Source organism: Prionailurus viverrinus, chromosome D3 (genome assembly GCF_022837055.1).
Source record: "Prionailurus viverrinus isolate Anna chromosome D3, UM_Priviv_1.0, whole genome shotgun sequence".
Lineage (NCBI taxonomy): Eukaryota > Metazoa > Chordata > Mammalia > Carnivora > Felidae > Prionailurus > Prionailurus viverrinus.
The window spans coordinates 28,001,813-28,028,347 of record NC_062572.1 but is presented as its reverse complement, the minus strand read 5'-3'; the positions used below and the strand labels follow the sequence as shown (position 1 = coordinate 28,028,347).

At 51.8% G+C, this 26,535-nt stretch overlaps 1 protein-coding gene across 4 annotated transcripts in view; it reads left to right on the top strand.

The window, feature by feature from the left end:
• KIAA1671 (KIAA1671 ortholog) overlaps positions 1-26,535 on the top strand; it is a 203,372-nt gene that overhangs the window by 67,108 nt on the left and 109,729 nt on the right. For all 4 annotated transcript variants that reach the window (XM_047827391.1, XM_047827389.1, XM_047827388.1 and 1 more), the window contains one exon: positions 5,495-5,629. In XM_047827391.1, the coding sequence (XP_047683347.1) occupies positions 5,495-5,629 (135 nt within the window). The remainder of the gene's footprint in view (positions 1-5,494; positions 5,630-26,535) is intronic.

Below are 26,535 nucleotides of genomic sequence, written 5' to 3'. Positions count from 1 at the left end.
GCTCTGGGAGCAGTGCGGAACCTTGGTCCCTGCACTGCCACCCATATGCTGTGGCGTCAGCCAACTGGCACCCAAGTCCCACATCTGCCACCCGGACCGAGTGACGAAGGGCAAACCCTTTCACTGAGGCGCCCGAGCCTCAGTTTCCTCATCTGTAGAAAAGAGAGCAGAGGGTCCCGCCTGGGAAGGGATGTTGTAGACACGAAAAGAGTGGGATGGTGTCACCATCCCCCCGACACACGGGGTCGACCGGGGTTTTCCAGTTACCACCTTCAGACTCCTCTGTGCCGCTCACCAGCTGTGTGTAAAGCACACTCCTCTGCGGAGGTGACCAAAGTTTCTGCCCAGCAGCCCTGTTGGTAGAAATGGACAGACCACGCTGGCTGGGCCCCCGGTGGGCGTGGGCACAGGACCGGCCCGTGGGTTGTGCGGATGCGCTGCCCGAGGAGCGTTTCACGAGGCTGTTATTGTGGGAACAGCAGGAGAGGGGAGGGGGCAAGGAAAGGTGACACCTGGTCCTTTTGCCAGCGCCTTGCTGGGGGGGCCTGGCGGCAGCGGGAGAGGCGGGGCGTTGTGGGGAGGGGGGCCCCGGCCCAGCCTTGGACGCCCGCCCGGGGTGCGCAGGCCCCACGAGTGTTCGTTGTCAGGGGATCTGTTTTCTCACTGAGGGATTGGGAGGCCTTGGACCAGCTCCCTGTTTCCCTTCCCTCCTGCCTGACCATCTCTGGTTCTTGATCTTGAAAAAATAAACGGAAGCAATGCAGAAGGACAAAGTGTTGGTTGTTGAAAATTCAGACCTTACCAGAGAGAATAAAAAAGCATACCCCTTGAGCCCCCTTCCTGTCCCCGCCCCTCCCCCCGCCAAGATGCAACCACGGCCACCACCATGTTTGATATGTTGCGGCTTTTCCTAAACACCACAGAGCTGCTTGTCCATGGTATGTATCTTTATTTGTAGCTGTTGTATGTTTCCTTATTGCAAAAGGAGTGAACGCTTGTGTGAAACTGAACCGTGTGATGGAAACATACAGTTCAGAAGGAAAAGCTCCCCTAGATGATGGGTCTGGGGCACAGCCTTCCAGACCTGTCAGTGGTTCTCAGCTACAGGCAGTTTTGCCCTTACGGCACGTTTGGCAAAGTGTAGGACATTTTCTTCCTTCCTTCCTTCCTTCCTTCCTTCCTCCCTCCCTCCCTCCCTCCCTTTCTAAACGTTTATTTATTTATTTTTGAGACCGAGAGAGAGAGAGAGAGAGAGAGAGAGCAAGAGGAGGGCAAAGAGAGGGAGAGAGAATCCCAAGCACGCTTTGCCCTGTCACTGCAGAGCCTGATGCAGGGCTCGAGCCCGTAAACCATGAGATCACGAACCAAGCCAAAGTCAAGAGTCTAGGATGCTCATCTGACTGAACCACCCAGGCATCCCAAGTGTAAGACATTTTCTTTGTCACAACCAGGGAAGAGTTTTCTCCTGGCTTCTAGGGGGTGGAGGCACCCTGCAGTGCAGATTGTCCCCTGCCCGCACCCGAGGCTCATCCAGCCCCTTAGTGTGCGTCACTCCGTGGGTAAGGAAGCCCCCATCAGATACAGACACAGGTATAGCATACTCTCTTACAGAAACATGGTAATATTCTACAGGAAATCTTACAACTTGCTTTTTTTTTTTAAGAAAAAAAAAAAAAAAAAAGAGGCCTGATGCAGGGCTCAAACCCACAAACCGTGAGATCATGACCTGAGCTGAAATCAAGAGTCGGATGCTTAGCAGACTGAGCCACCCAGGCTCCTCAAGACTAAGCTTTTTTTCTTTTTTTTAATCCGCATACTTATTTTTTTTTTAATTTTTAAAAATGTTTATTTTTGAGAGACAGAGCATGAGCGGGGGAAGGGCAGAGAGAGAGAGGGAGACACAGAATCCAAAGCAGGCTCCAGGCTCTGAGCTGTCAGCACAGAGCCCGACGGGGGGCTTGAACCCACTAACCCTGAGATCGTGACCTGAGCCAAAGTTGGACGCTTAAAAGACTGAGCCACTCAGGCACCCCAATGTTTAATTTTTTTGAGAGGGAGAGAGAGAGACAGAGACAGAGACAGGGAGAGCAGAGAGAGAGGGAGAGCAGAGAGAGAGGGAGACACAGAATCTGAAACAGGCTCCAGGCCCTGAGCTGTCACCACAGAGCCCGATGTAGGGCTCGAACTCGCCAGCTGTGAGATCCTGACCTGAGCTGAAGTCGGACGTTTAACTGACTGAGCCACCCAGGCCCCCCTATCCACATACATAACTTTGTCCCAGGCCCGATTGCAGTGTTCCATTTAATTAAATGATTTATTTTCATTTCAAAAGAGAGAACCTTTTCCAGAGGCTCCAAAAATACTTGAAGGCATGGAGTATAAATCCTCTGCATTCCTCCCATCCCTTGACCACTTAGATTCTTTTTTGGTCCGAATTCGTACAGCGTCTCTTTCTGAAAATACAAGCAAACACGAACACATATTCCTAATTTTGCCTCTGGTTTTTTCTCCATCAAAGAGCGCCTTCTCTCCAGGTGGTTGGAAGTTTGGGTGCACATGGGAGTAACCCAGGCAACCCTAAAAGAGAGCGATGCAGGGGCCTCACCCCGGACCAGACTGGTTGGAATCTCTGTGGTGGGGCCCACCCTTGTTAGATTTGACTCTTCCTTTTTTTTTTTTCCCCCCTGTGTGAGTGTCCTTGGGAGCGTTTGGATTCAGCCCATAGAGGGTGTCCTCATTCTTTTCGATTGCCATATGGTAGAGATGGCGATATTTCTGATCTTTGGCTATTTACAAACCACGGGCAGACGTCACTTTTGCACACGTGCAGGTTTGCCCGTGGGTTGAGAATGGCGATAGTCTGAAGGTGAATGCAGTTGTAATCTTGCGGGATTGTGCCAAAGTGCCCTGTGTCGTCCGGGGCTATGCCCTTTTACAGATAGCCTCGCCAGCAGGGGCAGGGCCCCACGTCCCCTCAGCCTGACCAGCCGGGTGTGTTACCAGACTTCTGGATCTCCTGCCCCTGATGAGCGCCCACCTGTTGTCACATGTATGAGGCTCCTTGTATTTCCTTCCTGTGACCTGCTTGCTCAAGTCCCGCCCACTTTTCTTTTGGAACATGGCCCTTTTCTCATCGAGTTATTGGAGTTCTCTATTAGCGAGGTGAACCATTTGTACGTCTATGATTTGATTTCCCCCTGGAGGCGGCCCCGGACTGCCTCTCAGGCAGACTCGAGATCAGGCCCTAGCGTCGTTATTTATTAGCTGTGTGACTCTGGGCATCTCGCCAGACCTCTCTGAGCCTAAATTTCCTCATCTGTGGAATGCGAATCCTGCCTGCTTCGTGGTTTGTTGGAGATTTATCGTGAAATAATGTGTGGTCAAGACCGCGGCCCAGGGCCTGATGTGAAGGAGGGTTGACGGAATCTGAAAAAAGCGCCTCCAGACCTCCGCTCACTTACTACATTTATTTTAATACATGCACTAGCCCTGAGCCAGGCCCTGATCTAGGCACCACGGCTGCTGCAGGGACCAGCCCACTGTATCAGGCTGTGTCACACGATAAGGCAGCCACCAGTCACATGTGGCCATTTAAATGTAAATCAGTTTAAATAACATTAAAAATTCAGCTTCTCAGTCCCACTTGAGCCATGTTCAAGTGCTCAAAAGCCACAGGTGGCTCAGGGCGACTGTTATTGTACAGCCCGAATAGAGAACATCTGCATAATCGCAGAATGTGCCCATGGATGGCTCAGGTCTGGGGGGCAAGCAGACCTCAAGTGAGTGAGAGTGCTAAGTCCTGGGGAGATAGAAAAAGAGGCGATGGGGAGGTGACTCTGAGAGGGTGGCCAGGAGAAGATCCCCTGGGAAGGGGACCTGAGTGATGGCCATCATGTGGATGAGCCGGTCCCGTGGATGCTGGAAGGGTGCCAGTGGGCACAGGGGGCAGGGGCCAGAGCATAAGGGAGCCACTGATTCCCAAGGTCATCTCGCCATTGCACGTTGTGTCAGCAGTGCATGAAGGCTGGTTTCTCTACATCCTCGCCAACACTTACCTGTCTCTTTGGTTCCGCCATCCTACCGGGTATAAAGGTATCATCGTGGTTTGGATTTGCATTTTCCATGGCACATTGTTTCATGTGCCTGTTTGACCATGCGTATCCCTTCTTTGTCCACTTTTTAAGTTGGGTTATTGTTCTCTTCTATTATTGATTTGTAATTGCTCCTTATATATCCTGGACCCAACTGCCTTCACAGACCTGTGATTTGCAGAAATTTTCTCTTTCTTGATGGTGCCTTTCGAAGCACAAAAGTTTTTTATTTTGGTGAGCTCCCATCTATTTTTCCTTGGTACACTTGTGCTTTTGATGCCATATCTGAGAAACCATTGCCTCATCCGGGGCCGTGAACATTTACGCCCCTATTTTCTTCTGAGAGTTTTCTAGGTTTTGCTCTGGCCTTGAGGTCTTTGATCTATTTTGAGTTGATTTTGGTTTATGATGTGCGGTTTGAAGCGTGTTTCGAAGGCAGAGTCTCAGCTTCGTTGATGAGGTGGACAGAAGCAAGAGACTGGAGGGCGACCTGAGGGTCTTAGCTGGCACGGCTGGGTGATGGGCAGGGCGGGGGAGGAGCAGTTTTGGAGGGAAGGAATGGGGAGGATCTGTTTGGGGCATGTGGAGTCAGAGATGCGTGTGACTGGTGCAGGGAGATGTCGTGGGGTCCCAACGTGGACAGACAAAATCTGGAGTTGTCTGTGCACGCTTGGGATTTATTTAAAGCCAGGGGGTGTTATGAGAGATCCCCGAGGGAATAATGAAACAGGGAAAGAGAAAGCTCTGGGGCTGGCCCTAGGTGAGTGGACGTCTCTCTGAGATGCGGGGAGCCTGAGAAGGATCAGGAAGGGAGGTAGGAGGAAACACAGAGGGTTTCAAAAAGAGGCTGTGAGGCAAGGGATCCAAAATCCAGCCTTGTTCTTCACTCACGCTGTGTGTTCTTAAGCAGATGTCTTCCCTCTCTGCGCCTTCCTATCCTTGGCTGTGCAGATAGAGTGTAGGGCTGGCTGACATTTATGGAGGGCTCCCCGCTTGCCGGGCATGGGGGGAGATGAGCCTGAAGCCGGCCAGGTGCCCAGGACTCGTCGGGCACACTGCCACCTGGTGGCAGCACTGTGTCACTGACTTTGCATGAGCTGCTCTCACTTGGTTCTCCCCTGAGCCTAGAAGCCGAACACTCTTATTATGGGTCTTTCCCCACATGGTCAAGGCTCAGAGAGGTGAAGGCACTGACCTGAGGTCACACAGTTATTAAGTGGCCGAGACTGGGCTGAACCCAGACCCTGTAGATTACCTCCCATCATCAAGGCAGACCATCGTGGGGTGGGCTTTAGTTTTCGTTTTGCTCTTTCAGGTACAGAATGGACTTTCTCACCGTGACAGATTTGTTCTGTAAATGCGAAAGACCCAGGAAAATCCTTTGCCTGTGTTCTATGTCTCAGGTGCTGCCACAAGACCCAGAGAGGGAGGATGCCCCGCAGGACAGTGAGCAGCTACTCTGGCAGGTGTCCCCTGCAGCCTCGGGTCCCCGGAGAAGTCACAGTTTCTGCAAAGACAGGAGGAGCGGGCCTTTTGTGGTGAGTGACGCTGGTGCGGCCAGACTGGAACTCGTGAGGGGGTGGGACACCGCTGGGACTGTGGTCGTATGGACGGTCATGGCTGGCCTGGGGGCCTGAGGGGGTCGCGGAGGGGCAGGTGCCTGTCCCGGAATCTGGTGTTGGCCACGGTTCTCGACGTGGAGGGTGTTTGGTGCCTCTGCCAGGAAGCCTTCGCTCGTCTTGGGTTTCCAGCCCAATGCAGAGAGGTATCTTGTGCCTGGCGTGGAGCAGATAAGAGAACAGGCCACGGGGCCTTGAGGTTCTGGGTTCGAGTCCCAACACCGCCCCTCTCAGTCTCTTTCAGCAATTGGCTTCTTTGCCTGGAAAACAAGATCATGATTTCTATTTCTTTTGCGCCGTTAATTTAACCAGGCTGGTCCTGGAGCCAGGTCACCAGGGCTCAAATCCTAGCTCTGCGTGCAGACTGGTGTTTGGCCTCAGTTTCTTCATCTGTGAAATGGGGATAATAACGGCATCTACTGCACAGGGCTGCCATGGGGGCTCAGAGAAGATGGTGCAGGGAGCGTTCGGCATGGTCATGGGGACACAGTCACACTTTAATGAGTGTTATGGTTACCATCGTTATTATTACTCTGGTTTTTGAGTCTCTCTTTGCCTGTCACTGAGTCTGTTTCTTTGGGCCAGCACTCGCCCTCTCTCTCAGCCTGTTTCCTCACTTGTTAAGATAGGTATTTTTTTTTTTAATGTTTTATTTATTTTTGAGACAGGGAGAGACAGAGCATGAACAGGGAAGGGTCAGAGAGAGGGAGACGCAGAATCTGAAACAGGCTCCAGGCTCCGAGCTGTCAGCACAGAGCCCGATGCGGGGCTCGAACTCACGGACCGCGAGATCATGACCTGAGCTGAAGTCGGCCGCTCAACCGACTGAGCCACCCAGGCTCCCCAAGATAGGTATTTCTTTAATGAGGCAACCCCAGTTCTGCTCACGAGGTCATTTGGATCACAAGCTCTGTGTATTTCAAGGACACTTGTGCCTGGTCTCGGGACTTGGAGATATGGGAAGCTCCAGGATTTAAATCCCAGGTTCCATCCCTTCTGGCTTTATGGTCATGGGCAAGAAATCACTCTTCCCTGAACTTCGGGTTCGTCCTCTGCAGCTCGTGGTGAAGAAGGATGCCCCCCGCAGGGTTCTTGATGGGAGAATGTCTATACCAGAGTCAGGGGGCTGACTATATGTCAGAGCGGGAGCTCACGCTCAGACCTCGGCTAGCGTCTGCTGAGCAGCCCCAGAAAGCTTGGGTGTTCAGATCCCAGCCGCAGACCTGTGTACATTTGAAACCACCTGGTGTTTTTGTTAAATGTTCCCTTCCACTGATTTCTTCCTTACCCTTTTCTCATTGCCTCTCCGGTGGCACTGACTCAGCTTATCTGATTGTACTTGAACTTTCGTGTGTGTAAGCCAAACAGAGGTTATGGAGAGAAAAGCATTTAAGGCCTATCTTTTTATAGTCTCTGCTTGCTGGCATCTTCCCTGGTGGCCTGGCTTCCCCTCTTCCACTCTCTGTCATTGAGGAGCCTTTGTCTTTGGAGTCCTCAGGTGGCTTGCCTTGGCTTTCTCCTTGTGGCTCCCCGAGGCCTCTGCCCCGTTGCAGCCCTGCTTGATTTCCTCTCCTCGGAGGCGGGTGGGCAGGGTGGGGGCCTCAGACCTCATGTCTCTGCTTTGAGGACTCACACCTGCAATTCCAGGGAGTGGCCACCAGGGGGTGGTGGTGTTCAGCTCACTTTCTGATGGCTCCAAAAGCCTCACTCCGAGGACCTCAGCATTGGGCACTGGAGGCTGAGAAGTGGGCTCCACTTCCGGCTCTGTCACTGTGTGACCTTGGGCAAGTGATCTGACGGACCTCAGTGTGCCTCAGTTTTTTCTTCTGTAAAACGAGGATGGTCCTATCCGACCTCAGGAGCATTTTTGTGAGCAGTAATGAGATCGCTCAGCACTCAGAGGAATTGATCCTCAATGAATACCAGGGCTGCAGTGACAGCTTTTCCTTCATTCTCCTCCTTCCCCTCCCCTCCCCCCTTTTTTCAGCTCTCTCATTGTAAGAGGGGAAACTGAAGCCCAGAGAGCAGGCCAGACTTAGTCAGGGTGACCCTCCAGGTGAGGACTGGGGTCCTGAGGCCTCGGCCCTGCTGGCCGCCCTTACTTCTCTGCAAGTTGTCAGACCTGCACGTTGTATTTCCTGAGGTGCCTGAGGGGGTCCCCCCATAAACGTTGTCTACAGTTCTGGTCACTCTTGATTACTGACGCCGGGCTGCGGGTTTCCAGTTTGGGTTCTCCATGTTTTGAGCCTGGTCTCGGGCCTTGTCCATCCCGATTCTACCCCCCATGGTGGGGAGTATGAATCCCATTTAGCAGAGGAGGGAGCCGAGGCCCAGAGAGGTCAAGTCGCTTGCCCAAGGCCACACAGTTAACATATGAGGGAGCCGGGATGGAGACTAGGCCTTTTCTGCTTCCAGCCTCCGACCTGGGCCCTGTCTGCCCCGGGACGGTGTCTTTGGCCTGCCACCAACCCCTGCCAGCCCCTCTCTGGGGCTGCAACACTTGGTGCCTTCACTCACAAGGGAGCAAAGACAACCTTGGCCCTGGGGGTGAGAATGTGATACTTGTTCAGCCCGGGGTTGGCCGCCAGCTGTTCTGCCGTGGCCGCCCTCTGGAGGGTGCCTGGGACTTGCCCGGTCTGCGCAGCCCTGCCCCCACCTGGCTGACACACAGCCCCGAGCACCGAAAGACCAGTGTGGCCCTGGCTCTTGATCGAGGCAGTGGGCAAGTGAGTTTACCACTCGGGACCTCTCTTTTGGGAATCATGGTAATAATAATGCCTAATAAGTTATGGTGCTTAATGCGTGGTATAGTTACTAGTATTATCCCCATTTGACAGATGGGAAAACTGAGGCCCGGAGCCATTAAGTACGTCTCCCAGGTTGGAGCTGTGATGCCAAGATGTTCATAAAGCACTGAGCACAGTGCCGGGTGGAGAGTAACTGCCTGATAAATGTCACCTGCTGTTACTCTATCGTTAATTATTATTTGCCGTCAGTTTCTTTTTCCTCTACCTTCTCTTGAAGGGCTACTCGATGGAACAGGAAGGCGTCCCCAATCTAGAAGTTTCTCTGCTGTTGAGGAAACTGAGGCCCAGCAAGGGGAGGTGTCTTGTTCAGGGAGGGCCCTGCTGCAGCCAGGACAGAGCTGGGACTATAGACCATGTTTCTGGACTCCCTGGCCAGTGCTCCCCTGTTGCTTCCAGGGCTATACTTAGTAGGACGTTGGGTCCTTGTGGCAAATCCGAGCCCTGTGCCGGGCCTCGTCCCTCACCCTTCCGTGGATGGTCATGCCCTCCTTTCCCCAGAAAGTGAGCCTTTGGTCTGCACTCAGGCAGGTGTCCTAAAGCACAGTGACTCAGTTGTGGACCATGGCCTTGGGTCACAGTTTGCCCCAGAGGCCTCTCCCATGACTGAAGGTACACATCCACCAGCTGTGGGGGTTCCCTCTAATGGGGCAGGTGGCGGGCCTCTGCTGACCTTGAGAATGTTCTCCCAAATCTCCAAATCCTGGGCCGGCATTTGCGGGCTCCTTCTCTCATGGGCCCACTGTGTGCCAGGCCCTGGAGATTCTCCCAGCTTCCTGGGGCTACACTTCAGCGGGACCTGCAGGTAGCCTAGGAGGGTCTAGTTAGTTGGAGGAGGAGGAGAGGAAGGACACTAAGGAAGGAGGAATTGCATATGGAGGTATGGAGGTGGGGTGATGGAGGAGGCATGTTTGGGCCAGAGTGAATAGACCAGTTTGGCCGAGGCGGAATGTTGGGGGGTGGTCTCAGTCTTCCTTTTGACAATTTTGTAAAAAATTCTATTTACTTGTTTTGAGAGAGACAGAGACAGCACAAGTGGGGGAGGGGCAGAGAGAGAGGGAGACAGAATCCCAAGCAGGCTCCCCAGCGCAGAGCCCGATCGCGGGGCTCAAAGCCACAAAGCCGCGCGATCATGACCTGAGCCGACATTGAGAGTCGGGCGCTCAACCGACTGAGCTCCCTGGGCGCCCCTTGACAAATATTTATCTACATGTCCTTGGTGCTGTGCTGGGCATTGGGCTACAGTTACAAACGAGACACAGATAAATAAGAAGGTAGATAAACACTTGCAGTGGGTTCTAAACGCTCCTGTTCATTGAGCACTTACTATGTGCCCGGCACCGTGCCATGGGCCTTCCCGGCATTCCTCCCTTTAATTTGTTCAAGGTTCAAAGGAGGGACACTTGTTTGAGGTCTTGAAAGATGAACAGGTGTTTGCCAGATGGGTGTGATCCGGGAAGAGGTGGTTTACCCGCCCCCCTCCCCCCCACCCCGTGGAGGGAACAGCTGGGGCAAAGGTTCAGGGGTGTGAAGCTGTTCTATGCACTGAATGTGAGCTAGAGTCCAGGAGACGGTATGGAGGCTTTTACACTTTGATGCTTCATTCCCGGACACCCCCGGCGTGTTGCTTTAATGCCAAGTTCAGACGTTTTCCTGCATCTCTTGCTGAGCAAACTGTGGTGCTTGCTTCTGAGGGGTGGCGCCACCTCCTGGCAGCCAGACCTGCCAGAGCAACACTGAAAGCTTTGAAAGCACTTGAGTCTGATAACTTCATTAACATGACTGGAGAATGGAGGGGAAAACCATTTGGGATTCTAATGTGGAGAGTTGTGAAGGCCGTCAACTCGAGGTGAGGTAAGCGGAGATTTGTGAAGTGGCCCCTGGTGGGTACCTTGTTGGTTTGGGCTGGATATTCTCTTTGAATTTTAGTTGGTTGACTAGGCATTCTAGTGGGAAGGGAAAAAAAAAATCAAAATGAAAGAGTATATGTGAACTGCTAGAAATAACTCATCAAAGATTGTGCTTGAAAAACAAGCTTTGAGTAAAGATTTTGTGTGTGTGTGTGTGTGTGTGTGTGTGTGTGTGTGTGTGTGTGTGTTATTTCTCTTTTTAATCCACGATATGGATTCTTCTCCCAGTAATGTGTTGCTTGGCATTTCCATGTTTGATGTTGGGCCTGTGTTGATGCCATTCGAATGGAAAGCCTTAGGATTGTGGCTCACTGGCCTAATTGAAAGGGCTAATTTGTCATACACAACAAGATGTTCAGAGGTGGGCAGCTGTGGGCTTGGCTCAGCATCTCTGAGAGTCTCTTGGGGTTTCCCTCATGCTTTGAGCCTCATGGTCCCAAGATGGCTCCCACTTTTCCAAGCATTAAGTTCACTCTCTGGTAGGAGGAAGTCGGAAGCCAGAAGGGCCATGCTGGCTGAGTTTGAAAGAAAGCAAAAGCTTTTCCCAAAGCACCCTCCAGAAGATTTCAACTTACACGTCACGGGTCACATGGCCCCTGCTAGCAGCAAGAGAGTCTGGGACAGTCAGTGCTCAAGACTTCTGGCCTCCATCATGGAAGGTGGCCAAGTGGAATAGGGCTATTGGTTATTCGAGAAATAGCATTGTTTAATACACAGCCTGAAGGAAAAAAAAATGGGGATTTTCAGGTCCTCGTCACGGAAGCTTTGGTCTCCAAGTCAGGATTTGGGACAAGAGAGAAAATCTGCCCAGGGTCTGTACGTTGTGACGTGAGATGTGTGCTAGGCACTGGGCCTCTGGGATGGGAAGGCACAGTTCTGCCCTCCAAGGCCCCCATTCTGCTGGGGAGCAGGGCTCAGAGAAGGGAAGGAAGGCTGAGGTGGAAGAGACAGCTTGGGTGGTAACTGGTCCAGGGGCCAGAGTGCCACTCCCTGCCCGGGTGAATTCAGGGTCACATGCCAGCTTTAGGAGTGTGAGTGTGGAGTTGAGCAGTGAGAAACTCGTTGACGCCCTCTGCCCCTAGGAGGTTCAGGAATCCTGACTTGTGGCTAATTCCATTTGTTGATTGTTTCTTGTCTGTCACTGCTGGGTTGAAAGGACTGGAGAAGGCTGAGTAATTTATGTCTCAGCTGGTTAAAGTTCCTTTTCTGGATTAAAACCAGTCAGGCCAGAAGGCTTTTTTTTTTTTTTTTTAATTTTAATTTTTTATTTTTTTATTCCTAGGTTCTTAAATGCAAATGACCAATTGTGCCTGAGATTTTGTATTGGGGATATTTTGTATTCATACACTTATCTAGCTTCCACCCACCCATTCATCTGCTTATCCATCCATCCATCCATCCATCCATCCATCCATCCTCTACCCAGTTATTTATATATACAAATCTCTAAGGATATAAAAATGAGTAAGTTAATTTCTGTCCTCAAATTGCTCACATTCATAGACTATAAACAAGTGATTATATAATCCAGGATGATAAATACTAGTCATTCATTTATTCACCCACTCATTCATTCAAGAGATATTTATTGAGCACCTACTACTCTGTGTCATACACCATTCTTCGTTCTTCAGGTAGAGCAGTGAACAAGACATAGGTGGCTCCTGCCCTCCCAGAGCTCATACTTTAATTCCTTTTTAAATTTATTCATTTTTGAGAGAGAGAAAGACAGAGCATGAGCAGGGGAGGGGCATAGAGAGGGAGACACAGAATCCAAGGCAGGCTTCAGGCTCTTAGCTGTCAGCACAGAGCCCGACACGGGGCTCGAACTCATGAACTGTGAGATCATGACCTGAGCTGAAGTCAGACGCTTAACTGACTGAGCCACCCAGGCACCACCCCCCCACACTCCCCCTGGAGCTCATACTTTAGTGTGAGAAGACAGACATTAAACAAGGAGCCAGACTCAAAAGAGAAAGACCAAGTACCAAGTGCTATGAAGAAAATAAAATAGGGTGTTGGGAATCAAGACTGGTTGGGGGATTATTTCCTAATGGGGGTTAGGGAGGGCTTCTCTAAGGAGGTGACATATGAGCTGAGACTTGAAGGGGGAGCACCTAGCCATGTGGAAGAATCAGGGCAAGTGTCAGGCAGAGGAAAGGGCAAGTGCAAAGATCCTGGGGCTTATCATGTTTAATAATACTAATCCTACTACTACTAATATTAACTAATAATACTAATACTAATGATAACAATGATGCTGATGGCATTGGTACTGGAGCGGACAGTGAGGAATGAGGGAGTTGGCAGGAGTCAGGTCACATTACCTTGATGGCCACTGTAAAGAGACTGATTTTGGGTGAGCACGGGCTGCTTTGGTGAGTGCAGAGGAGGGAGGTATCATACCGTCTGGAGGAATTCAGAAGAAAGTCTGAGCCAGACTCCATGGAGGAGGGAATTAGCTAAGAAGAAGGGAATCAGGTCAGGGGAATGGCACGTGCGTACATCAAGAGGCATAGGAGAACATGGGGTTTTCCAGGAGCTGCGAGGGGCGGGGGGGGGCAGTTACCTGGAGAGTGGTGGAGAGGAGGCAGAAGAAGGCTGCCGGAAACCCAGAGGAGTGGAAAGAGACTTCTACACTGCCAAGGTGAGGCTCGGAGCGCCCCCTAGTGGGCGTTTCAAAAGGGGTTGGAGAGGGTGAGCTGGAAGCTGGGATACCAGGTAGGAACCTGTTGCAACAATCCGGACAAGACCATTAAAAACAAAGCAAAACAAAACAAAAAACATTAACTTATTGTGGTTAAATGTATGGAAATAACATAAAGCTTACCTTTTTAGCCATTTTAAGTGTATTACTCAGTTTCATTAAATACATTCACAGTGTCGTGCAGCCATAACCACTGTCTGTTTCCAGAATTTTTTCATCATCTCACACAGAAACAATGTCCCCGGTGAACACTGACCTCCTGTTCCTCCTCCCGCAGCCCCTGCACCCTCTGTTCTACCTCCTGTCTCTGTGAATTTGCCTGTTCTAGATAAGGCAGATAAAGGGGGCCATGCAATACTTATCCTTTTGTGTCTGGCTTATTTCACTTAGCGTAATGTCTTCAAGCTTCATCCCTGTTGTAGCAGGCATCCTGATTTCCTTCCTTTTTAAGGCGGGATAATATTCCATTATATGTATAGAGCACATTTTGGGTATCTGTTGGTCTGTTGGTGGACCCCTGGGTTGTTTCCACCTCTAGGCTGTTGTGAGTAGTGCTGTGAACGTGGGTGTGCAAGTATCTGCTTGAGTCCTAGCTTTCAGTCCTTTTGGGTGTGTATACCCAGGAGTGGGATTGCTGGGTCATAAAGCAAGTCTGTTAACTCTTTGAGGAAATGCCAAAACTGTTTTCCAGAGCGCTGCGCCATTTCACGTTCCCACCAGCAAGGTACAAGGGTTCTAATTTCTCCCCACCCTCACCAACACTAGTTGTTTTTCATTCTGTGTTTTTGATAAAAGCCATCCTCGTGGATATGGAGTGGAATCTCATCGTGGTTTTGATTTGTTTTCTGTAACAGCTAGTGATGTTGAGCAGTTTTTCATGTGCTTGTATCTTCTTCTGCCCATTTTGGAGTTGGGTTGTTCATTTTTTGTTGCTGTTGAGTTTGTTGTAGGAGCTCTTTCTATATTCTAGATACCAATCCCTTATCAGTGATATTGTTTACAAGTATTTTCTCCCATCTGTGAGCTGTTTTGTTTTGTTTTTTTTTTCACTTTCTCGATATTGTTCGTTGATGCACAAGGGCTTTTAATTTTGATGAAGACCAGTTTATCTAATTTTTTCGTTGGGGCCTGGAAAATAATTTTTAAAAGTGATGTGTAATATGCATACAGAAAAGAGCACGAATCGTAAGCCAGATGGCCTGGGTTTGAATCCCAACTCTGCAGTCTACCAGCTATGTGACTGAGTGGGTTAACACCTCTGCCTCAGTTTTCCCATATGTAAAACAGGGGTAATAATGGAGCCTCCTTATTAGAAATGCAGTGAGGTTAGATGAACTAATGTGTCTAAGGCCCTCTGATCGATAATGGGTGTCACTTGTTATCACTTTGCTGTTATTACTGTGACTATAGTCCATATATTGAGTATCTGCATGATAGACACTATGCTAAGATTATTCACTGTACAAACATTAATCCATGGTCCCATTTACTCCTCACAAACCCCAAGAGATGGGTGTATTCATTGTCCCTTATTGTAGGTAAGGAAACAAGCTCGAGCCCTTCTGAGGTTTGCCGAGTGCCATTTCCTGGCACTTTTTTCTAAAGTGACCTCATATATCCTGAGGTGCTAGGAAGATGCCCATTTTAGAGATGCTAAATGCTTAAGGAGGTGAGCGGACCAGGCACACACAGCAAGGAAACCACAACACCTAGATTGATCCCTGGCCTGTGGACTCCTCCCTTGCAAGTGAGGAGGGGGTAGGTCTCTCCATGTGGAAGAAGGGGCCACTAGGGCTCCCAGGGACTGAGACCTCAGAGGGACCCCAGCCAGGTGTCCACAGGAGGCTGAGGAATGATGAAACACCTGTTCCCCTTGCAAAACCTGTCTGCCAGGGCCAGGCGGGTAACGTGGTGAACGCGCCCCCTGGTGGAACTGCGCGGGATTGCAGGCGCTGCCCCCCCCCCCCCCCCCCCCCCCAGTGGGATAAGCCGGAGCTTAACCATTTTTCTGTGTGTTAACCCATTCAGTCTCACTGCAGCCATCTCCTGGGTGAGGAAACGGAGGCCCAGGAGGGTGGGTGATGACGATCTTTCTAGTCCTTTTGTTTCTCCTCCTTGAGAAAGCGTGTCGACGTGTGAGAAGAATGCTAATTCGCGGTGGGCTGATGCTGACTTGACCCTCAGTGTGTTTGAGAAAGTGAGTAACAAACGTATTCACTTTCCCCTGCTAACAGTCAAAATTGCTTGTTTCACCTGTCACACCCGGCTGAGACGCACCGCTCGCTGGCGAAGTTGCCGGGGTCCACACCTGTTTCCACCTCCCAGGGTACACACACGCATATCAACACACTCGCACGGAGCAGGAACAAACCCCACGGGACCCAGATTCTAATCCGGGCTCTGTCCCCTGCCACTCGGTGGCTTTGCACAACTCCCTGAGGCTCACTCTCCTCGTCTGTGAAATGGGTGAGAGAAGCCAGCTCTGTGCCCCACGCAGGCTGTCACGAGTGGGTTAAGGCAGACGTCAGAAAGCTGTCTGTTGCCAAGGAGGAGTTAGTAGCCAAGGTCTTAGGCAGACTTTATAATTCATTCCAGCAACGTTTGCTGAGCACCTGCTGTGCGCCAGAGCGAGGTCAAATTCGCACCTCTTCCTGGAGGATGAAATTCCATCTGCACTCAGGATCCAATCCAGTGTCCATATGATGGCCCACAAGACAGGGTGTTTCTGTCCTAGTGCATGTCCTGTGCTCACTCCACTGAAGCCACATCGGCCTTCAGAACGGTCCCTTATCACGTCAGGTGTGTTTCTGTCCCGGGGCCTTGGGACACACTGTTTGCTCTCCTCCAGATTCCCTCTTCATTTCCCTCGCTCTCTACTTACCTCTTCTCAGGTCATCTCTCAACTCAATGACACCCCTCGGCGGGGCCCTCCCTGGTGCCATGTCTATAGAAGGACCCCTGGCCCCCAGTGTTCTCTCCCAGTGCACCCCTAGTCATACGCAGTGTCTTCTCGTTGCCCAGAGTAGAGTCTCTGAGAGGCAGAGAACACCAAGCACATTGTAGGCGCACAACACATAATGAGTGGAATGAATGAATGAAGTATCACCCTCATGTTTTACAGATTTTATTTACTTTTTTTTTTTTTTTTAATTTTTTTTCAACGTTTTTATTTATTTTTTGGACAGAAAGAGACAGAGCATGAACGGGGGAGGGGCAGAGAGAGAGGGAGACACAGAATCGGAAACAGGCTCCAGGCTCTGAGCCATCAGCCCAGAGCCCGACGCGGGGCTCGAACTCACGGACCGCGAGATCGTGACCTGGCTGAAGTCGGACGCTTAACCAACTGCGCCACCCAGGCGCCCCACAGATTTTATTTACTTAAAGCAGTTTCAGGGTCACCGCAAAATTAAGAGGAAAGTGCAGAGATTTCCCATATACCCCCTGCCCCGACACACGCATAGCCTCCTCCATCATCAACAATCTCCACCAGAGTGGGACGTTGGACACAACGGATGAACCTACAGGGACACGTCGTCATCACCCAAGGTCCGTGATTTACGTGAGGGCTCACTCTTGGTGTGGTATGGCCTGTGGGTTTGGACAAATGCGTAATGATACGTATCCATCATTATGGTATCCTACAGAGTAGTTCCGCTGCCTCGAAAATCCTCTGTGCTCTGCCTGTTCATCCCTCTCCCCCCACCAAACCCCTGGCAGCCTCTGCTCTTTTTTCTGTCTCCATAGCTTTGCCTTTTCCGGAATGTCCTAGAGTTGGAAGATGCGGTCAGCGTCCGTGGACAGGTTTTTGTGCGGCCCCAAGTTTTTAGCTCCTTTGGGGAAATAAATACCAAGGCGCACAGTTGCTGGATAATATGCTAAGACTGTGTATCATTTAAAAAAAATTATTAAAAATTTTTTGATGTTTTTATTTAGTTTTGAGGGACAGAGAGAGACAGAGCATGAGCGGGGGAGGGGCAGAGAGAGACAGGGAGACACAGAATCCGAAGCAGGCTCCAGGCTCTGAGCTGTCACCACAGAGCCCGACATGGGCCTCGATCCCACGAATCGTGAGATCACGACCTGAGCTGAAGTCGGAGCTTAAACAACTGAGCCACCCAGGCACCCCATCATTTTTTTAAGTGTACAATTTAGTGACTTTTAGTATACTCCCAAAGTCATGCATCCACCAATCAGTTGGAGAAGATTTTCATTACCCACCCCCCCCCTGCAAAGAAACCAAGCTCCCCTGAGGAATCAATCCCCAGCCCCATCCTTGGCAATTCTGCCATTTATCGACCCCCTCGGCTGTGCCAGCCTCTGTGCTCAGTTCATTTTCAGGGTGACTCCACAGGTGGGCGCGATTCTTGTTCCCATCTACTGGATGACAAAGCTGAGGCCCAGAGAGGTGAAGTCACTTGCCTGTATCACTCAGCTAGGAGGGGTGGTGCTGGGATTTGAACCCACAAGGAGCCTGTGCTTGGCCTCAATTAGATGTTTCCCAAACTCTGGTCATTCTGTCACCTTGAGTACTTGTCATATTTGTGAACCACCCGGACTAATATATAGTTCATATTTTACTTGAGCTTGATTTGCTTTTTTTTTTTTTTCATGTTTATTTATTTTTGAGAGAGCTAGAGAGAGACAGAGTGTGAGAGGGGGAGGGGCAGAGAGAGAGAGACACACACACAGAATCTGAAACAGGCTCCAGGCTCTGAGCTGGCAGCACAGAGCCCAACACGGGGCTCGAACTCATAAACCGTGAGATCGTGACCTGAGCGGAAGTCGGACGCTCAACCGACTGAGCCACCCAGGTGCCCCTTGATTTGCTTTTTTTAAACATAGCACCTTTATTGAAATATAATTCTCACGTCATGCAATTCGTTCTTTGAAAATGTACAAGTCAGTGGGTTTTCGTACATTCATGGGTTTGTGAGACCATCAGCACAGTCCCTTGAGAACATTGTCCTCGCTCTCAAAAGGAAGCTGCACCCATTCGCTGCCCCCCCTCCCCCCCTCCCCCATCTCCCCTCCTCCCAGCCCTAGGCAAATGCCGTTCCGTTTTCTGTCTATGAATTTACCTGTTCTCGGAACCTCAGATAAATGGGACCATCCAGTATTTGTGCTTTTGCGTCTGGCTTCTTTCACCTGCAGCATGTTTTCCAGTCATTGCCCCCCTCAAAGAAACCAGGCTCCCCTTAGGAATCAATCCCCAGCCAGGCCGGAGCATGGGTCAGATTTCCATTCCTTTTTATGGCTGAATCATGCCGCACTGTCTGGATAGACCACATTTCGGTGATCCGTGTGTCGGTTGGTGGCCACTTGGTTTGTTTCCACTTTTTTTGGCTGCTGTGAACCCTCCCCGCCACTTTATAGTCCCGTTGTGCGGGTTTGATGTCCTCAAAATTCTAACCTCTCTCTGCACTTTCTGACGAATTGCAGGATCTCAGAGCTGTTGATTGGTTTGTTCACTTCCGTGTTGACCATGCAAACCTGATGCTCAGTTTGCTGAAGGAGTGAGTGGGTGGGTGGGAGAGTCAAGAGAGAGACCTACCCGGGGAGGAGTCCCCTGGCCTGGTTGTGAGAGAGGGCTCAAGGTACAAGCAAAACTGGGTCTCGAAGGGGAGAAGTCGGTCCGGTGGAGAGAGGCGGGAGGGGCCACCAGGCAGAGGGCCCAGGCTGAGCTGGGCTTGATGGCCTGTGTTGCAGCCCTGATGTGTTATGCTCACCACACACTGTGTGTGGGGGGGTACCCCCGTGCTCTCAGGGAGGCCCCTCCATCACTGAGCAGAGAGAAGGGCTTAGAGGAAAAATGGAGAACTGAATAACTGGGCAGGGAGGAGGCAGGGACCAGAGTTCCCAGGACCGAGTCCCTCTCCACCCGCCTCAGAGGTCTGGTGATTGCTAAATGCCCAGCTCAGGGCCACCTCAGGGCTTCTGAGTCCAGGTTCACAGGCGCTCTTGTCTAGATTCTGCATCAGGAGCTGCAGGCAGCAGGCAGGCCAGGCAGGGACGGAGATTTAGTGACAAACGGGGAGATAGGAGTATGCGCGGCTGCCTATTCCAGCCTGTCCCTGCCCTCTGTCCAGTGTTTCAGGCACAATGCGGGATCTTAATCTTCATGTGACATCTCACCATTGTTTTAAAAATCGAAACTTGTTTTTATTTCATTTCGTTTTTTTAAAAATTTTTTTTTTTTTTATAAATGTTTTTATTTATTTTTGGGACAGAGAGAGACAGAGCATGAACGGGGGAGGGGCAGAGAGAGAGGGAGACACAGAATCTGAAACAGGCTCCAGGCTCTGAGCCATCAGCCCAGAGCCTGACGCGGGGCTCGAACTCACGGACCGCGAGATCGTGACCTGGCTGAAGTCGGACGCTTAACCGACTGCGCCACCCAGGCGCCCCCATTTCGTTTTTTTTTAAATGTTTGTTTATTTTTGAGAGAGAGAGAGAGCACGCGCATACGCGTTGGGGAGGGGCAGAGAGAGGGGGGACAGAGGATCCAAAGCAGGCTGCACACTGTCAGCACAGAGCCCGATGCGGGGCCCGAACTCACGAACCGTGAGATCATGATCTCAGCCAAAGTCGGACGCTCAACCAATTGAGCCACCCAGGCGTCCCTTATTTTATTTTATTTTATTTTATTTTATTTTATTTTTTATTTTTTTATTAAAAAAAATTTTTTTTTTAATGTTTATTTATTTTTGAGACAGAGACAGAGCATGAGCAGGGAAGGGTCAGAGAGAGAGGGAGACACAGAATGTGAAGCAGGCTCCAGGCTCTGAGCTGTCAGCACAGAGCCCGACGCGGGGCTCGAACTCACGGACTGTGAGATCATGACCTGAGCCGAAGTCAGATGCTTAACCGACTGAGCCACCCAGGCACCCCCCTTATTTTATTTTTTTAGGATTTTATTTTTCAGTAATCCCCACACCCAGTGTGGGGCTTGAACTCACAACCCTGAGATCAAGAGTTGCATGCCCCGCCTACCATGCCAGCCAGGTGCCCAAAATCTCACCATTTTTATGTGTTGGAGCAGGAAAAAAAAAAAAGAATCAACATTTTTTTCTTTTTTAATCTTGATATAGGTACTGGTGAAGGTGGGTGGGTGGGTCAGGCCACACTCAGCTGCCTTCAGTTAACACGCTGGGAATTGGCAATTTTGTTTCACACACATCACCTCAGTGAAGCTTAGGGAAGTAAGGTGGCTTGGCTCAGGCTCATACGGTGGGCGGGGTGACAGGTGGGACTCAGTCCAGGGCTGTTGGACTCTTCTGGAAACCTCCACATTCGGGGGGCATCAGAAGTGACCCGAGTGTCCTCCAGAGGGTTTTCTAGTGCAATTTCTCAGTTCCAGCCATCTCCTCGCATCCCTGGCCCTGTCCCTTGTTCCTGGTCCCCCACCACTCCCCATCCTCCTAACATTAAAAAAGGCACCATTTAAGGCCAAACAACAACAACAACAACAAAACAACAACAACATAAAAAACAAAAATTCACCATTTTCCTTGTGCAGTACTCAAAGGCTACCATCAGAGGGCGAGACGGAGGTGATCTAGTTCCAACATTGTTTTATGATTCATTTTTACCCCGCCTTTTGCATTAGGGCCTTTGCTCTGAAGAAGCCAAGTCTTCTGTGACCATTTGGATTTTCTTTTCAACACATGCCACTGATTTTGGTACACGTGTCACTCAGCTCCGTTCCCCGTTAGGTCCCCTTACAGTTTCTATTCTACAAGCCTTGCATGGAGTTCCTGGGCTGAGGTGGGGGCATTCTCCTTCAGCCTGCACAGCCCCAGCTGCCCCGTTTGTCTTTACTTAGGATGTTTCTCTTCTGAAGGAATTACTTGGTGGGGAAAAAATTCTGTTTTTATTTTATTTCTAAAAGGAGTGTGGCATATGTATGTGTCTGGGGGGTGGGCAGCCCATGATGACAGCCCTGTGAATATAGAAATGGCATTTCTGACTTGAGCAGACGTATTTCCAGAGATGCTAAATCTTCTAATTGAACACAGGGTCCCTTGAGAAGAGGAACATTTGGTCATATTTCAATTGACTTTGGTTCCATGCCGCCTCTTCTGAGAAGCCCTCCTGGGTTGCATCCTTTGCGGTGAATTCCCGGCCCTCTAGCCCCCCAGTGCTGTAGTGGTTTTCTCCCGTAGACCATGCGCTCCCTGAAGGCAAGGCTCCCGTTTCACTCAGGCTGACTCGGTGTCCCCTCTGCTCTACAGTGAATCCTCAAGGCATCCAGTGGCTGAGCCCTTGTGGTCTGACACCACCTGGTCTCATCCTCACAAGAGCCCCACGAGGGAAGAAATTATTATCAGCCTTGCTTTACAGCTGAAGAAACTGAGGTGCCGAGAGGAGACACAGGTTGTCCAGGATGATGCCGCGGGCAGGATCGGGGCTAGGGTTGGCACGCAGGCTTGTCTGAGTTCAAGTCGCTGCTCGACACAGCTTCTTGACCCTTCTCCCTGCAGGTGCTCAAGCAAGGCTCCATGAATTAGTGGGGAGGGGGCTTTCCAGCTGGGGTCTAGGGGCCTCTGGGCTCACATGTGCCCACCTTGGGGATTTTTCCCTGGCTGTGACTTCTGTGTTTTATTTATTTATTTATTTAAGTTTATTTTACTTATTTTGAGAGACAGAGAGAGCACAGGAGGGGCCGAGAGAGGAGCAGAAGGAGAGAATCCCAGGCAGGCTCTGCACTGTCAGCAGTGAGCCTGATGCGGGGCTCGAACTCACAAACCGAGAGATCATGACCTGAGCCGAAATCAAGAGGCAGTCGCTTAACCGACTGAGCCAGCCGGGCGCCCTCTCTGCCTGGAACTTCTTCCCTCAGTCCTTTGTTGTTCTCCCTCCTCCTCCTCTCCATCCTCCTTCACCTCTTTTTTTTTAAATTTTTTCTCCTCCTTTTCCAAAAGCTTATTGGAATATAATTTGCATACCATGAAATTCACTCATTTTAACTCTGTAATTTAACAATTTGTAGCAAGTTTACAAAGGTGTACAACCAGTGCCACGAATTCCAGAACCTTTCCATCACCCAGAAAGAAACCTCCTACCCATTAGCAGTCATCCTCCACTCTCCGCCCACCACCCCCCCCTCACCAACCACTGACCTACCCTGTGTCTCTATAGTTTTGCCTTTTCTGGACATTTCCTATCAGTGGAATCGTGCACAGCGCGTGGTCTTTGTATCTGGTCTCTTTCCCTGGGCAGCGCATTCTTAGCCATCTTAGAACATGTATCAGTGCTTTTTTTTTCTTTTTTAATGTTTATTCATTTTTGAGAGAGAGAGAGAGAACGAGCAGGGGAGGGGCAGAGAGAGGGAGACACAGAATCTGAAGCAGGCTTCAGGCTCTGAGCTGTCAGCACAGAGCCCGACGCGGGGCTCGAACTCATGGACTGTGAGATCATGACCTGAGCCCAAGTCGGATGCTTAACCGACTGAGCCACCCAGACGCCCCAGCATGCATCAGTGCTTTGGTCCTTTGTGTTGGGCTGGCTCCTTCCCATCCATGGGTGTCTCCCCTGCCTTTCCCAACCCTGTGTGCCCCTCCATGTGGTGGACGGAACCCACTGGGGCATGAGGGGCCGTTGCCGGGTCAGGCTGGGTGGGAAGGGATGAAAACTTGTTCTGCCTTCTACCTCCTGCTCCCCAGGTGTGTGCTTTAAATGTTTTCGAAAGTCCTGCAGTTGATAATGGCCTGTGGGTTGGCTCTGCCCTGGCCAGAGGGTCTCTGAGGTGCTTTTTGTTGGGGGGAGGGGAGGGAGATAAGCCCATAACCTGATGAGCCGACCCCAGCTTGGGCTCCTGCTGGCTTCCTGCCAGCCAGGGTGACTGAACCTAATATGCCGCTAGCCAATCACGGCCAAGGTGCTTTGAGCCCCTGCTGAGAGCCCCTGAGCACTTTACACGTAGTACCTCATTTCCTCCTCCCAGTGATGCTCTGGGGCAGCCACCGTCATCACCCCTATTTTATACTTGGGAGCCAGGGCTTGGCGAGATTAAATAACCAGCTCAGTATCACATAGCTAGCTACTGCTGGGATGAGGATTTGAACCCAGGCTTGTCTGCCTGCAGCACCTACACCCTTCACTGACACCCCGGGCTGCCTCTGTGAGACCTGCTGCCTCCTTCCTGGCTCTCAGTTTCCCCCTTGGATAGCCTTCCGCCCTGTGTGTGCCCCGCTGCTTTCAGAGGTTGTCAACTTCAGGAGCACAGGGGCATGTGTATGGCTTCTGTGAGTCCCTTTTTTTTTTTTTTTAAGTTTATTTGTTTTGAGAGATAGCGTGTGCGTGCCTGCAGACGCATGAGCGGGGGAGGGGCAGAGAGAGGGAGAGAGCGAATCCCAACAACACAGGGCTTGAAACCACAAACCGTGAGATCACGATCGGAGCTGGAACCAAGAGTCAGACACTTAACCCACTGAGCCCCCAGGCACCTGTCTGTGGGTCCCTTTTTTGGTGGCTGACAGGGTGCCGGGCACCCAGTAGGTCCGCCCTCGGTGTGTTGTGGGCACACAGAGGCACGTGTGAGTTCTTCGTCAGCAGGTCTAGTGCTGGGAGCAGTGGAAATTCCCAGCCCTTTGGGAAACGGTTACAGAGCACCTACTAAGCGCTGGGCTGTGGGCCAAGGCCCTGCCTGTGGGGAGCCCAGAGCCCTGTGGGGGAGATAGACTCCCATCCCACCGAGCACCCTGACACACTCAGAGAGGGGGCTCAGTGACTCCTGCTTGCTCGGAGGGCTTCCTGGAAACACACTGTTTGCATTGGGCTCGACAGATGGTTGCACTTCCAAGGCTGACATGGGCATTCCTGGCCGAGGACGCTGTCTGAGCAAAGGCCAGGAGGCTGAGGGTCCACACGTGCTTGAGGAACGGGTTTGGCTGGGGCAGTACGTGGAGGCCGTATGAGTAAGGGCATCGAAGGCCAAGCCAGTGGACCCTGAGGGACGACAGGCTTGTGGGGCAAGCAGGCCCTTCTAGCGTCTTGGGTGGTGGCCACGTCGGCTTCGTCCATGTCCGGCCCAGGGCCTGGACACCATAGGCGCACGGGGAGCGTGCGATGGGTGACTGGGCTGCCCGGGCTCCTACGGGATCACAGATCCGGATGCCCGCGAGGGCCGGGGCCTGGTACAGGCCTGGGTTGCGGGGAGCAGGAGGCACGTGGCCGCTCTGGTCCCTGGGCAGCACCACATGGTTCTGCCCCGTCCGCACAGGAACGCCGGCCCGGTGGGCCAGGCAGTCCCGTGTTCCTAGACAAGCCACAGCTCAGCATCGCTGCACGTGGCTCCTCAGATGCACAGACGCTGGCAAATCGTCCAAGTAAGAGAGCGCGGAGCCCCTGCCTTCCCTCCCCTGCCAGAAACCCCAACACCCAGACCGTGCCCAGGGGGCTGCCACTTTTCAGTCCCTTCCTTCCCGAATGCCGACGGCAAGTTTAAGCCCCCGCCCCTTGTGGGTGATTTCTGCCAAGCGCCAATCTCTCCGGAGGTCTACATGGTTGTGGTACCATCTGTCTGTTCTTGGATGAACGAACAATGTTAGTAAAAGTTGCCCCGGGACCTGCTTTGGCCGGATGTTGCTCCTGGACGGGGGGAGACAGGCTGTCCAGGGGTGGGCCCCCGGGGACGAGGGATTGGAGGAGGGATGGCAGAGAAGCAGAAAGTTCTGCCAGAAGAGGCACTCTGGGACGCTGTGTCTGGGGGCCCGCCTTTTGCCCGGGCTGGGGGCTGCCGGGAGGGGCAGGACGGTTCCATCTGAAGCTTCGGGGCTCAACGTGAGCGGGAGGGAACCAGGTGACAGGGGAGGGGGGAGTATACTCATTCTCCAGGACCCCCAACGAACCACCACATACTCAGTGGCTCAAAAATGATAGAAACTTGCTCTCTCGCAGCTCTGGAGGCCAGAAGTCTGAAATCCAGGCATCGGCAGGGCCAGGCTCCCTCCGGGAAGATTCTAAGGGAGGCTCCTTCCTAAGGGAGGCTCCTTCCTGGTCTCTTCCAGCAGTTGGTGGCTCCAGTCTGTGACTCGGTTCTTACATCACGACCTTCCCCGAGGCTGCAACTTCTGTTCCTCTCTTTTAGGGATACGTGTTAGATTTAGGGCCTTGCTCGGGTCATCCAGCATGGTCTCACCTGCAGACCTTTAACCTGATTACGTCTGCAAAGTCCTTTTTCTAAACAAGGTCACATTTACAGGTTCTGGGCGGGCATATCTTTTTTGCGGGGGCCACCTTCAACCCTCTGCGGGGAGAAAGACTGCTTCTGACTCAGGAACAGCACAAGCAAAGGCCCTGTGGGCACATGACTCACCAGGTGGGGGAGGGGCTGGTGTAGGGTCCAGTGGTGAAAGGCAGGCAGGGGCCTGGAGCTGGGGGGATGGGAGCCAGGGATAGGAAGGCATTCAAGGTATGTGTGCATGTGTGTGTGTGTGTGTGGGGGGTGCCTTTGTCACATGTATGCAGGTGGCTCCTCTGCCAGGTGGAGATCAGTCCCATACTAGGGACTGACGCAGACTAGGTGGAGGCCACTTCCAGCCCAGAGAGGGGGCGCTGCTCCAGGGGGCATGCCCTGATGACTGTGACCATCTCTGGGTTGGGGCTTTGTGGTGTTCCAACTTTGGTGGCCGTCCACCCCCCACCGGCCTGGTCCTGGGTCAGCCCTGACTCCCATCTTGGACTTGCTGGTCTGGCTTTTTCACTTTTTTTTTTTTTTTGAAGTTTGTTTATTTATTTTGAGAGACAGAGAGAGAAAGAGAGAGCAGGGGAAGGGCAGAGAGAGGGAGGGAGAGATTGAGAATCATAAGCAGGCTCCATGCAGTCAGTGCAGAATCCAATGCAGGGCTCGAACCCATGAATCGTGAGATCATGACCTGACCTAAAGTCTAGAGCCCGGTCCCTTAACCGACTGAGCCAGCCCCCCAGGCGCCCCTGGCTTTTTCACTCTTTATTCCTCCCACCCCTGCCCCTGTCTCCGTTGTCTCTGTTCCCGCTCTCTCCCCAGCTGTGCTCTGTTGTCTCGTCCCTGATGGTCTCCTTGCCCCTCTCAGGCCATCTGTCTCCTCGCTTCCTCCCTCTTTCTTTGCGCTCCTCTCCTCTCTTCTCCCGCCGCCGCCGCCGCCGCCGTGCCCCTTCTTCACCAGATAGGCTTTGCTCTCAGGAACCGTGCTTCCCCCATCACCGCCCCATCCCTGTCTCTGTCATCCCCTCTGCCCCATCCCACCCTCTTCCCTCTGGGTCCTCATCCTTGTCGGGCCAGTTGGAGGCTGCATAGGAATAGCCTCCCCTCGGCCGCCTCCCCTCTCGGGGCTGGTGGGCAGTCAGTCAGCGTGTCACTAGGCAAGGGCCACCTGTCCCCTTGTTCTGTTAGCCCCTCAGTTAGGCTTGACTGTCGTTCAGTCC